The sequence below is a fragment of the Perissodus microlepis genome, chromosome 20, assembly GCF_051167445.1.
Source record: "Perissodus microlepis isolate ML-2025 ecotype Zambia chromosome 20, ASM5116744v1, whole genome shotgun sequence".
NCBI lineage: Eukaryota > Metazoa > Chordata > Actinopteri > Cichliformes > Cichlidae > Perissodus > Perissodus microlepis.
The window spans coordinates 24,087,743-24,102,841 of record NC_140480.1 but is presented as its reverse complement, the minus strand read 5'-3'; the positions used below and the strand labels follow the sequence as shown (position 1 = coordinate 24,102,841).

At 40.2% G+C, this 15,099-nt stretch overlaps 1 protein-coding gene across 1 annotated transcript in view; it reads left to right on the top strand.

Moving 5' to 3' along the window:
* The window catches only part of LOC146364595 (cadherin-4-like), a 251,476-nt gene that overhangs the window by 214,633 nt on the left and 21,744 nt on the right, over positions 1–15,099 (top strand). The window contains exons 8-10 of the mRNA XM_084915958.1: positions 82–254; positions 6,866–7,003; positions 11,297–11,482. Coding sequence (XP_084772084.1) covers positions 82–254; positions 6,866–7,003; positions 11,297–11,482 — 497 coding nt within the window. The remainder of the gene's footprint in view (positions 1–81; positions 255–6,865; positions 7,004–11,296; positions 11,483–15,099) is intronic.

Below are 15,099 nucleotides of genomic sequence, written 5' to 3'. Positions count from 1 at the left end.
GCCACTGTAATGGTTGGTAGTTGATCTATAAAGAGTATGCCGGTGGACATAAATGCTGACAAATTTTCTGTTTTTCATCAGGAACATATGTGATGCATCTGTCAGCATTTGATGCAGATGACAACACCACAGCTAATGGAATGGTGCGCTACCGGATCCTGTCCCAGACGCCGCACAGCCCGATCCCTAACATGTTTACCATCAACAGCGAGACTGGAGACATTGTGACAGTGGCGCCTGGTCTTGATCGAGAGGTTGGTCTTCTCTCTCCTGACGCATTCATCAACTGGTACCACTTTATAGTCACAAGTTTTAATAAACAGTAAATTTTTAATGTGAAGTAACTCTTTTCAGTCGACAACACTGACATTTTAATTAATGTTTACTAACTATACAACCTTTTAATAGTATGTGATTGTCATTGTAAAGTGGTAACTGATTCATAAAACTTTCTTGGCTGATAAATACTGTTTGGTACATCTATAGATATTTTTGAATGGCTAGTATAAAGTTAAAACTGGTGTTAAAATACTTGTTTTGAAGCTGCATAGGTTTGTGGGTGGTGTAAATCAGTTACAGTTATTTACTTGTTCAGGAATGTGAGTAAATAACTGTAATTTGACATCTTAGTTTAAAACGAATAATGTATTTTACTTTTTTTCACCTCTTTTGAAAAACAGTTCATCTGAAAATTTATGGATAACAACAGTAATTATGTTTTGGCATTACAATTATCCTTTTAATTAAATCATACTGGTGGATTAACCATTGCAGAAACATGAAAAAGTATTTCAGCAATTACCATTAACATTCATTTAGAGCGGCTGTGGCATAAACCTTATACTGGATGGTGGTGAATTTAATTTATTTAGTGTTTGGGAAAGTTTGGAGGGGCACTTGTTTTACTGCTGTTAAAAACCCTAACCCTTATAAATATCCCTAACATGCCACCGGCTTTGACTAAATGCAATATTTAAAACTCGGGTAACTGAGATATGCGTACTGATCAATAAAAAAAACCCTTTATCACAAAATAACAATAGCTCTATATTTATCATTAGCAAATGTTATAAGTGCAGATCTCATCAGACTGTAATTGTCTCTAATCAACTGTGATGTCATATTTATTACTATATAGAATGTATATGATAATGTATTTGTTACACAGACTGGAACAATTTTTAAAAAATCATCATTTCATAACAATATAACAATGAAATGACCATTTAACTAGTTTTAATTGGCCATTAATTGACGAAAAAGCTTATTATATATAAGCTTATATTTTCTATTGTGCAGGTAAATACTTTTTCCATTTAAAAAGCACTGCCAGGTGCCTAATGAGCCTTCTGCTGGAGGTTTCTTCCCTTTAAACTGGAGTTTTTCCTTCCCACTGTTGCCAAGTGATTCTCACAGGGTATCACCTGACTGGTGAGGTTTTCTCTCGAATATTATATTGTCTTTTCTTACTATATACATTTTCCTCGAGACAGCTGGTCCTGTTAATTGGTAATTGGTGTGACAAAGGATGATAAAATAATTTTTAGTCATACAGTGTGTGAACCCTTGCATTGCTGCACAATGTGTGAATGAGCCATACCTGGTCAAAAGGAAGACATTTGTATCTGTGTTCATGGAGCACAGTTCCTAATAGCATTGTTTACTCTGATGACATCCTAAGATATGACTTTCAAATGTTACGGTGCCATTTGTCCCCACACACACGCACATAAGTCATCTTTTTTTTACATTAAATTGTCCACGGTCACCTTGTTTGTGGAGCTCTAAAAGTTGTGACAAGATCCAAATGTGTTTATTCTCACAACATGGATGTGCCAGTGACAACTCTGCAAAGAAATCTCCGAGACAGATCATCCTCCCAGACTGTCACCAGTGACAGACCTATTAACAACACATCACGCAGCAGTGGGCTGCTCGTGAGTGTGCATGTGTGTGTGTGAGAGTGTGTGTGTGGTGTTTGTGTGGTAAAGATAGAGTGGAAATATCTGAGATAGAATGCCCTTGACACCTGTCAGACAAACACAAAAGCCCATAATCACATCTACACTCGATAAAACACAGGCAATAGAGTGAAAAAACAAAAACTGAAGGGAGCAATAGAACAAAAACTGAGCTGGTAAGGTGGGTTATTACAATGAGGGGGGAGTAAGTGTGTGAATTTGTTAGTGAAGATAGTGTGATGGAGACAGAGAAGCAGGATGAGACATGATGGTGCCAGAGGGAGAGAGGTACAAGGGGAGCATAGACTAAAAATGTCTCAGCTGAACCGCTTTTCTTTTTGCTCTGGTTTATCAGAACACTGCTAATCCACACAGTCACCCCTAAACGTAGGATTACACTCTTGGCACCCCTAAACACACGCATGCACACAAACACACACACACACAGACAAGATTGTACTTCAAAGAACTTGTGTTGAGATAATTATTTCCCTTGCCCATAACCTTTTTAATAACATATGTTTTTCCAGGTTAGTATCACTGGGATCAGCGTTCTCGCTTTCACTTCCTTTTCAGATCACATCTGCTTACTTTACAATCAGACAACAGCCACGTGTAAATATAATATGCACAAGCTGGTCATATTCCCAACAAGATGAAAGCTCATCTAACTCTTCATCTTCCTGCTACTTTCCACAAGCTTGACAAAAACACTACAGGCAGACCTACGTCAGCAAAAGAAAAAGTCAAGCCAACAGAGAATCATCCCTCCATCCAACCTGGGACCTGTCATATTTTCTGAAAAATCTACTAACCCCATTTAGCATTGATGTCAAATTACAGTAAGACTAGAAATACAGACATTTTTAATGCTTTTTGATGCCATGTCTAAGACCCGTGAGCAGATTTCATTAACCAGATAACACATCAGTACTGCATGTTGATACCAGATGCAAATAAGGCTCGTAAATCTTCAGAAAAGAGACTAAGGGAAAAGAATGGCTACACATTGCCTCTTTTCCCTTTAAACATCATCATCCATACATTTTCTAGCACTCATCTACATCCCGGCCCCAGGTTTACCTTTCACACTAGTCCAGAAAATGTTTTTAACCTCACACTAACAGTTAACACTCCTAAAGTGAGAATGAACCAAAATGCATTGTCCAGGCAAAGTTGGTGTCCTTAGATTAAAAGAGTCTCTGCAAATCAATACATAGTTGATAAGTGACAAAATTTAAACCCATTTGAAAACCTTTGGGAACACTCTCCACCTCCACTATCCAAACAACAAATGAGGAAGAATGGGATGTAAGTGGAGTCAACAAGACTAAATTTCATTCCAATGCTGGTGTTAAATTAACTCCTGACTCTGGGGAAGAGACTGATAATCAGTATTTTGTGTCAGCCTCAACTTAAGCGTTTCTTTTCTGACTTTGTAAAATAAAATGCAACACATAAATATACCCAAGAATATGGATTTATTGAACTTGTATTTAATAGTAGAAGAATAAATTCTAAATAAAGTTATACTCATTTTCTTTACCTAATTTATTTGTGGTAGTCATGTCAGTCTAGTGTGAGACTAGGGTAAGGCTACTGTATACTGCTGCCTTTTACAGCTTTACAGTTTCTCCTTTCCTTGCGCTCACTGTGTGAAAGCATACACTCAAATGTGCACCTCCTTAGACACATGTGAGTGAAATGGTGAAATTGGCAACAATTTCAATTTATGTTACTGTAAGTATGATAAAACAATCTCCCAGCAAATCAAGAGCACAACAGAAATAGAGCAAGAAGCAAAAGAAAGCAAGAGAAAGCACCATTTTACTAATCCAGTAATATGATAAAGATCCCAGACTGCAGTTAAGTGAAAATATATATATGCCAAAAGCTGTTGACGTAACAGCCATGAAATGCCTCCAAACTGCTGACCCTTTGCAGTTAGCTTTCTTCAGGCAATGCTCTCTCTAGCAGCTAGCTGCACTGCTGGTGACAGGTGGCGTCTTAAAGCCAAAGAGCCAGAGCAATACTGAATTAAGTGGATCAGCTCATAGATCTTTCCCCGCTGTCAACAACGCCTAATCCAACTTTTTGAATCAGGATTAGAACAATATCCAAACCATATATCAACATGTTAACATGTTATCAACAGTTAACACAAAACCGGTTAACTATTGGTTCTAAGATGTTACGTAACCAGTTACTACTAGTCCAGAGTTGTCACTGGGAGAGAACCCATCTTTCTCTTGAAAGATGGGTTCTCGTGAAAATGTCGTGAAAAGACATTTTAAACAAGCAAGTTGAAGAGTAAGTCTCATGGCAGCCCTACTAACCAGTTTGGTTCTGCTCGACTTTCAAGCAGAAAGTTGTATGCGCGCTGAGTCAGTGTAAGCTTGCATATAAGCACTTCATCACCTGAAAGGCAAGAAAACTGCTGGATCTAGCAGAGCTATCATTTGCCACATTAAGAAAAAAAATAAAACAAACAAACAAAAACTAAAATTGGGTGCACATTCGTATATATGGTGTAGCTATGTACACGTATTTCAGTGACGCTGATTTGATTATTTAAAAATGAAATTAAGTGTCTTAAATAAACTCAGGAAATTTGTGTTTGGTTGATTATTTCTTTGTTTTAAAAATGTCTCTTGGCCTTAAATCTTATACTGCTGGAAAGACTGTTTATTTCTCCTTAAATGGTGCCACACAGGGACGTCAGTAGTCATTCATAGCCACGACAGCCTGGCACATCCTCGTCATGCTGGTCACCAGCTTGGTCACACACTGCTGTGGGAGGGCATCCCGTTTCTCAACCAGCAAGTCAGCCAATGTGGTTGTGTTGGTCACTCTGGCACGAACAACATGCCCAAGCTGATCCCACAAGTGTTCAATGGGATTGAGCTCAGGACTGCAGACAGAACATTCCATCCTCTTGACTCCCTGAGTGCTGATGGGATGAGAAAATGTCGTTTTGTGACACCTATTCGTGTCCTGTCTCTGACATCCCCTGTTATATGGAACTTGCCCTTCAATTTAGAGATGGTACTTGGTGTCACTCCAAATAATGCTGCAACTTTCCGGTGAAATACCACCTTGAAGTTGTTCTACAGCACCTGCTTATCCAGCAGACATCAATTGGCATACACATTTTGTGTTGTCTTGTATTAGCTTCTTCTGAAGGGTGTCAGAACTCAGTCATGTAGGAGGGTCTAAGAAGTGAGACATCAACTGTGGTGGTTCAGCACTCTGATTATGATCTCTTCTGGATGCCACTTATGTCATGCCAGAAGAAGACCCTGGGGTAGACCCAAGAACTACCCCGCCTACCCCAATCTGCACTTAGATTGCTGCCTCCACCACCTGGACAAGGAACTGGATGTTGCAGAAAATTAATGGATATGTATGATGGATGAATATGTGCAACTACTTTTCAAATAAACTTGTGTGCAAACAGTTTCTCCAGCATATAAACGCATATTTCAGTGTCCCAGCATTTTTCCTAGACGGCAGATAAAAGTCTTAACCTTGCCAGAAAAAAGTACCTTCTGTACTGTACATAAACTTCACAGGAAGATTCGACGATGCACACTGCAGTGTTTACCTGGTCCACTTTTAGTCAGCACTTTAGCCCTTTGAAACTTGGAAAGTTTCTGCACCTCCCTTCTCTTCTTGGACTGGAGTGTTGGAGGTGTTAGGCGCTAGGAAAAAAAAGCACGATTTATTTTTGGTATTATCCCTCCCTTGTGCCTCAGTTGCATCCCCTGCCGCCTCTTATCCTATCTTCTGTTCTTTACTTTTGAAATGTCTTCTTCCTCTTCTTTGTAAACTCCCACACTGATTCTCTTTTAAAGATTTCCACTGGTCTGCAGTGGACTTTTAAGAGCTTGTTGACAGTAACAGACCTTAGTACTCCAGAGAAGACTGGCTATGCTGCGGTGTTGTTGCAGCGCTGAGAGGTTCAGAGGAGCGCTACATAATTACTCCCTTGTCTAATTAGTGAGAGTGTTGTGTACACGCTGTACACGGGCTGATGGGACAGTCAAGCAAGCAGAAGATATGGAGAAAGAGAGGTGTGTGTATGTGTTTGTGGATGCTTGTGTGTATTTACGGGTGTTAATGAGAGTGTGTGTACAAGGTTGGAGTTCAGCATCTCATCTAGCATCAAGATGAGAGGAGCTGAGAGAAGCTGTCTAATCCTCCTGATGTGGCGTCCTGGCCTAATTGGGATATTTACTCGGTAATTAGCAGGTGAGAGAGACACTGGGAATGTAATTGGGAATCTCAATGACGAGACACATTATCCAGACAGTCAGCTTCTGGGCTCCATCCTTCCTGCAGCCCATTAACTGCACCCTGGGACAGAAGAAGAGACAGGGGAAGCCAAGAACAGAAGGAGGGGAAAATGGTGAGAAAGGAGGTACATGGCTGAGAAGAAAAACAAGAAATATTTCAGCATCCACTGAAGTGACACTATGTCATTTCAAGAGATGAAACGGCATTTATCATTCCCTCATATTATTGCCCCATAGATAGTCTATTAATCTCTGTCAGTTGGATCATTGTCTTCACATCTGTCCATCAGTGGCGCTGAATAAGCGATGCCTTTGATAACTTTGATGGCATGCTGTACCAATGGGGAGGCTTCACAGTGGTGCCTTCAGATGGTCTGAAGTCTGGATACGTTCCAGTGAAGAGATTTCAACTCAGTCAAATGAAAGACTTCACCCTTGTGATTTTGTGTTTCAAATAAGACTGTAGACAGTCACTATAGAAGAAAACGCAGGCTCAGCTTTTTTTCCCCCATGGGAGTCACAGTCTGCGACTGCTGTTGTAGCAAGAGGGAGCTTTTTGCAGATGAATAACCGCACACTGTTATTTTTTTCTATTACTGTCTTTTACAGAAAGTGTCCCAGTATACCATTATCGTGCAGGCCACGGACATGGAGGGCAACCTGAACTTTGGCCTTTCCAACACAGCCACTGCCATCATCACTGTCACGGACATCAATGACAACCCTCCCATGCTGACCTCCAGAACTGTGAGTTATTACAAATGAGGTAATGGGCAATGGGTAACAGTTCAAAGAAACAGAGGAGTTGGGTTAAGAGAAGAGGGTGGAAATCATATGTTGGAGAAGAAAAAAATCATAAAAAAGAAATATATCAGAAGAAGAAGGGGGAAGACATACAGGGAGGAAAAATTGAAAAAAGAGGAATCTACACTGTTATGTCGTTACAAGGAAAGATTTACACAAGGACAGTGAGGGGGACTTATAAAGGATAATTGCTCATTTGCTTGTAGAGAGCTGAAACACAAACACATGCGAACACACATACTCGTGCACGCGCACTCGTGTGGAATAACAGATCCATATCATTGACTTTCATGAGCAAGAAAACTAGAGCCAGCAAATGGTTAATGATTGTTGTCATGATGGTGATATTTAGAATGATGATTACATTACAGAAGGTCATTACTGAGAGCCAAGTAAAAATTAAAAATCCAAAGTACTGCAATATATGTAATATATTGCTGGTGGTGCCATTCTGGAACATCATCACTAAATCAATTAGTGATTCAGGTTATTTCTACTTTCACTTGCACATATATGGATTTTATATAGTATATATATATATATATATATATATATATATATATATATATATATATATATATATATATATATATATATATATATATATTTAAAATGCATAAATGTTTGAGACATTTGAGACAGCAGCTCAATTATTTTTTATACTTATAGCTGTAAACAAAAAAAAAATCAGACTTATTATTTTTATGGTTGGAAATAAGTTTCATAGGATGTGGCAGAGACATGCATTTGTTCAGAAAATTTAAAGTGAAGTCGTTTTTCTGCGCTCGACATGTTTTGTTTAATGAAAAGGCTGTCTTTGTGTCAGTGTGGTTTCAGATGTCAGGATTATTCTGGATGTGTGGCTTCCTATCATCAGGGATGAGAGCCTGGTTATGTCGGGTAGATAAGGTGCTTAGCTTTGCAACTGCTGGAATATCGACGGAGGCAGTATCAGCCAAACAGTATACTGTACACAACTCTTAGAGGTGGTAGCAGCAATTTTAGCATTAGCATTTGCACTGGGGGCTATTAAGACCCTTATGATGATGACTTAGCGTTAGAGGTAAGCATATGTCAGTCACAGAGCTCATTAGAGAACTGCTACGTTACACAAAGCAGGGCATTCGGAGGGCAGAGGGAAGGAAGAAGCAGAGGAAAGAGTAAAAAAAGAAAGAAAACAGTAAGGGGAGCTGATGAGTGGACCACCAAGTAGAGTCAACGATGGAAAATGAAAAGGAAAAAAGTGACGAGAGAATGAAGGGGAGAGAAGAAGGAATGAAGAATTATTTAGTCACGGGAGCTATTTTGTACAGCAGTAGTGATAAAGTGTAGACATGGCTCGTTGTAAATCAGAGGCCTCTACTGACTCGGCACCCCCTTCCTGCATTAAGATTCTCTACCGATGGTGCTGTATTGATGATAGTGGGCAATAATAGATTGATATTCTCTGTATTCCACCGTGTTTAAGTGCATTTCCATCAGCGTCACAGAGGGAAGTTAATACTGTCATGGATATTGATGATCAAGTTTAGTGGAGGTTTTGGAGCCACGATGAGCAGAGCACTTTTATCCACTCCCTTCATAAATCATCCACTTTCATGGGGGTATAACATAAGAGCCATTTTGTCGAGAATGCAGGCCATTATGCAAATATTTAGTGTTTGCAATAAACCCCATAGATCTTTCAACATGTCCCAGAAATATAAAGTTTGGGGAATTTGTCTTTAATGTTGGAGACTAATATTTCATCATGCCTATCAGAGGCTGGCCTATTTTTTCAAGTCCGCAAAGGGTGGTGCATGGGTACAGATGGGAAGACTTTGGGTGGATATTCAGCGCTGCATACATGCATATGCCATCCATGGTACAGACGGATGAAATGTGGCATTCACTGCTTTTTGGGAATACGTAGAAACGTAAAACCATGAAATCAGAGTGTCTCTTTGCAAGATTCACCGCAGTGCTTTCTTGGCCTCCTTTAGCTACTATCCTAACAAAGCTTTCCCCTGTCACTTCTCTGCTTTCGCTTTTACCTCTCCTTGCCTCTTTTAGTGTTTCTCCACTGCCAGAAAAGTGACAGAGAGTTCAGGGTGTTGGCAAGATGTGTTTTGTCAAGTGTTGTGCCAACAGCACTGTGTGCCAATCACAATCAGAAAGTCCAGCAGTTGGGGACAGTATCATATACAAAAATGCCTATGTAATTAGAGGAAATTTAAGCCTCTGCCTGTAGATGGTTATACAGAAGGTCTATGTTAAAAGACCCACTAACAGCAGAGCCAATAGAAGCCGCAGCAGCATTAGTATAATAAATCACTAAGACAGTGAAAGAAAGAGAGCAACTCTAGGCTTTTTTTCCCAATGTTTAAAAGCTCTTTGTTCCATCCATTATTGACAATAACCCCAACATCCATCAAAGATCACTGTCATTAAAGTTAAACCCTTGAAAACAGAGCGTTTGTAAATGATAATTCGGAGAAACCTTTGGTTTAAGAGAGGAACAATAATGACTTCCAAGTACTTATCTGAAGGTTTACTCAAAGATCTCACCTGTCTGTTATTCAGCATAGAACGGCTCTTGTCTCCTTGAAAATGTTCAGATTAACTGCATTCTTAAACTTACTTTGTTATGCTGAAAGGCACACTGCGTTGCATTACTCATCACAGGAATTTGATGCTTGTTAACATACTTGCTATCTAAAATCAAAAATGACAAAAGTGCAGTAATTGGAAGTTATTGACTGTAATATGCGTTGCCCTTGACATCCTGTACACATTTATGTTGACAGTTTTAGTCTTTTACGTTTGACGTTTTTTGCAAAGAACCTTTTCAAGTTTGTGTTTGCCACGTGAGTATAGTAATAATAGTTTTCTCTGAGAGAAAAAAACGAGACTTAATTTATTCAAACTCTTGATGTGACGTATCACGCCCCCCCCCCCCCCCCCCCCCCCCCCCCCCCCTCTATATAAAGAGATAATGAGACAAAAAGCTCAAACTGCGGCGCTGATAATCAGAGCTGCGGTGTACCCTTCAAAGTCTTCCATCAGATTTGATTAACACTTGCCCTTAGTTATTACTGTGTGTTGAGAAATAAGATGCTCCTTAGGGAGCCTATAAGAACCACCACTGAAGTTTTATTTTATTGAACTGGCGTTGGGGAGTCCCTGAACCAAACCACAGTAATAAACCACACGTACACACTCTAACACTAACAAACGACAGCCTGCCTATCCAAAGCAGGCAGCGCATCAGGACCACCCGGACTTGTCTGTTGTCTTAAGAATGTCATTGAGTCTCTGAACAGCTCTCCCGACGCAGCCCCCTAATCTGCCCGCTGCTGTCGGCTGTTTGCTGGGTGATGCGAGGTTTGCCAGGCAGGGTATTATGAGCCGATGGAGTGTTTGGTCTGGGGCTTTGCTCTTTGATATCCTCACATAAGCTACTCAGTCGCTCTTCCATGCCTGTTACCCATGTGACACGGTGACTGTACGGTACTACATGCCTGTTGCCTGCAGATGAGATGAGGTCATGCCAACACGCTCTGACCTCAAGTAATTGGTTAAGAGTTGACAAGTTGTTTGTGTAGGTAGGGCTACAGTCAAGTTGTGTTTTACGGAGTTGGAGTGGAGTCATTGCAATAGTTAGTTGATGGGTCTTTGTGGGATTTATTACTGAGCCTGTACAGCTTTGATGAATCCCTAACATAGCAGACGCATAACAGACAGCAGCTCACTCCTCATCGAGGCTTATCAGGGCAAAGCACATGTGTTTGTACAGGACAGGGACAACTAAAAACCATTCATATACACTTAAACATCTGTTTTAACCCTCCCCACTCCTGCTTTTTTTCTCCTCACCCATTCTTTTCTCCCATGTTTCTGTGGCTTTTTAAGGGATGAAATAGTATTGCTCATCAATGATGTGTACTAGCAATGCAGAAAGCAGTGAAAATGGAACAACGCCCTTGTGTGCATGTGCTTGCTAGTGTGAAACTGTGTTTACTGCTTGTTTACTACCCAGCAGTGGTAAAAGCGAATTCATTAAAATTACTCTACCTGAAAACCTGAAAGGAGGAATGTTTCTATAAAGACAAATGGAAAAGCAAGATAGGCACTCAGTGGCTTTTTGTAGAAATTGCCACACTCAAACGGCTCAATGCATCTTAAACGACCACAGCGGCAGTGAGATGTTTCAAAGTGATGTATCACGAGGTAACATTTCACTCTTTCTTTCTACAGTTTTCTGGAGAGGTCCCCGAGAACCGTGTAGATGTCGTTGTGGCTAACCTGACGGTTATAGATGCTGATCAACCGCACTCCCCTAATTGGAATGCCATCTACAGGATCATCAGCGGAGACCCATCTGGGCATTTTACCATCCGCACCGACCCGATTTCAAATGATGGCATGGTCACCGTGGTGAAGGTAAGATCCAGGCCTAACATAACATTCTGAGCCTTTCCCTGTAGAAGAAACACACTGGTTTTCTCTGTTGAATGTCAAAGCCTCTCCAGATTTAGGTGCAAGCAGTAATAATAGACTACAGAGTTAAATAGGGACAGATTGGGGTCTTTGTCTTTCATATGCCCCTTTATGTCCAAATGAGGGATTGGAGACCGCTGTGCCCTTCAGAAACAGCTCGTACGCTCACACAGAGACTTAAACACAATGGCTGGTGAGACCACTGTAGCAAATTAGGTATTGATTTCTCAATTACAAAGGCAACGTTTTTTATACACTCATAATGTTGTAGCTGCTGTGGTCAAAGACAGCAACAACAAAGCCCTGTCTTGTAACAGCCTGCTACGTTACTGTTTGACCTCTCAGTCAGAGGTTGTCCGCATGATTTTAACCCATTTAGAAAAAAAGCCTCCATATAACACCAATCATAAACTGTGTGTGTGTGCATTTACTGTAGATGTGTGTCCTGTTGATTTGCATCTCTGTGGCCATCCTTTGTGTGGCTTTCTGTAAATGTGCTTACTGTGTTTCATGGGTTTTGTAGAAATAACTGTTTTATTTCACCCAGGGGCTTTCTCACCATGTATCTGACTCCTGCAAACTGCATCTCACATCACATAATAATCTGAAAAAATAGCAATAACATCTCCTTATAATTCCCATAGCACCCTGAGCAATGAGCATTGGCATTTTGCTTCTCTTCATTATCTCTAGATGACTGCCTTTTATAATCCATTCCTCTCACTCCCTGATGCAAAATTCAGCAGGCAGTCGGGTAGCCCTAAGCTTGCACAGGGACCCGTGGGAGGTTATCAGGAAATCATAAAATAAGAGACAGGACACCCCCTGGGACGAAGCGAGCAATAGACAGTCTCAACAAGTAAACAGGGTGCTTTGGCTTGCTTTGTGAAAAGGGAGACAGAACATTCACATCAGACAGCTTGTAATAGGTAAAGTCAAGAACCCATAAGACTGGTGCTAGCTTGTTGTTCCTGCTCTTTTTTTTTCTTTTTTTTTCTAAAACACTTTTTTTTTTTTAACCAAGGCATCTGTGGCTGCTATTACAGACAGATTAAATTACACTGACACCCAGATACGCATCAGTCTTCCACAAGAGAGTTGAATTCCTCTGTAAACAAGGGGTGAGGATTTAACCCGATCATGTCACACATTTGCACTGCTCTCTGTGGATTTTGTGAGACGTATTCTCGTTTTACGTTACGGTAATAAAGACAGTAAACACACAAACACACACAAAAAAAATACAAACCCACACAGACGCACAAATAAAGCCACTTGGATCAAATGAGTAGTTAAGTTATGTAAATCACAGCTTATGATAAACACCAAAGATGACAGGGGAAGTGGAAAGGAGAAGTGAAGTGAGGCGAAGACAGATTTCCGAGGATTGAGGAATGCAGCCCGCAGAGAGCATAGATCACAGAGAGCCGGGGTAGGGCAGATGTGAAAAGACGAGGGGGTGGAAAGCTGAAGTCCAGCGGAACAAATTAGGTAAAAGGGAAAAAGAGAAAAGAGCGAAGCGATTCAAGGAGATGTAAGATGTGATGGCTCATGGGCAAACGATGCAAGCCATGTTATTGACCTCTCACCCCTCTGGCTTCCCTCAGGGTGTGTGTATGTGTGTTTTATGTAGCCTACAGCTATACTGTAGACCTCCCTGTGTTTTGAATACCACTGGCTTTAGATCAAAGAGCCTTGAGCGTGGTTAGCCTGTAAATGGGCTCCCAGTGCTCCACGAGGTCACAGACGAATGCACACCAGCGTGCTTACATTTATTTATACTTGCGTGCATGTACATACACAGGCAAACCGTAGCACCGGTACAAACACCTCTTCTTCAGTGGCCTTGTCAACCAACCTTCCTGAAAGCGCTCATTTTGTTGTTTTTTTTATCTCTGTGCTCTCAGACTGTCTGCCGATAACAGTGAGTTGATGCAACATACAGACCTGCTCAAAGTCATTAACATCAGCATCAGCTTCGGAGCAGTAATTATCATCTGCCTGTTTAGAAATGTACAAGTGGACACTACAAGCAGCATACTTGTTCTGTTTTTATCTCCTTGCTTGCTGTCATTTGAACTCGATTGTGTATTCTTCATTAGGGGAGCAAAAAACTGTCACTGTGGTTTAAGCTCAGGTCTCAAAACTCCCTGTAGTGTACACATATACACACTTTTAATTCAAAAGGAATGACAACACACGGCGAACAGTATCAGCCCTGCACTGTGTCTGCGTGTCTGTGTGCGTCTTTGTTCATCAGGAGACTACTTGACATGACATCTGTTCATTTATCATGTCCCTTTTCATCAGCAAGGTTTAATGCATATTCCCCAGGTAGAGGCGAAAAGAGAAATGTTGACGGGGATCTTTACACTAATCGGTATAATGATTATAGTCCAAGCATGATGCTTGGAAATTATTTCTTCAGAAAAAGAAATAATGCTGTTGACACTATAATAGTAATAATCAGACTATATAATAAAATATCACTTAAACTTTCTCTAGCTTTAACTCTATAGCCTGCAGTGTTTCGTTAATGTGCAGGCTATGAACACGGGAGGTTAGTCACCTCTGTTATATTTTTTCATTGCTTATCCTCACCAGTACATAATACAGTCTCCTTCATTCTTGGACATTTGATTTGTTTGAGGGCAAGAATTTAAGAAACCTCGAGAAAAAAGCAAGAGAAAATGTACTTTTCTTAAAGGACCGAGAGCCAGAACAGCGTTGGTGTAATGAGTTTTACAGTTACACATTTGAGTACCCAGCTTACTATTTCGTTATAATAAGTAGCATAAAGAATTCATTTTTAAGTTATTTAATTGCTTTTTCAACTAAATGTCACCACATTCCCATTTTCATTCTTTTGTAATGAGAGCAAAAAGTGTAAATAAGCAAACAATAAATAAATACAAAAAATAAAATAATAATAACAAAATCCCAACCACATTTGCAGTGTTTACATCTCTTTCTGACTTCCTTGCATGTAGCTGCATACCAGGAATATAGTCTAGAATATAGCCCATATTAGCCTTCTCTAATCTCCTCTAACTTGACTTACAACTATATGGTTGTAAGTCAAGTTAACCAGCACAATTACAAAGTGAATGGCCTTTAAATTGTGTAAGTCTTTGCAAAATTATTTGTTCGAGACATAACGGGTGTCTTTCACCTGCTAGCTTGTATTTTGGTTAAAGTCATTCATCTGAAGAAAATTAATAGCTTTCTTGCTGGTCATGTGGTGGGAGAGATGTTGCCAATATCAAGACGCTGTGCAGTGAAGTAAAATCAATACACTTAGTGGTAAATGTACAGAGGGCTACAGACACCCTGTGGATGTATACTCATGAGCAAGCTGAAAGGGGTATTTATTTTTGGTAATGCAAAACTATTCTAAAGTGTTACCTTTACCCTGCTGTAGGTAACACTGTAACCTAAGAGACTGTATTTGAAAAGCAGTAATCTTACCCAGAATCGGTCCAGAATAGAGCATGTCCTCATAGAGAGAAAGAGTGAAAAATAACAAATACTGAGATGAAGAGACAAGGGCAACCTGCACA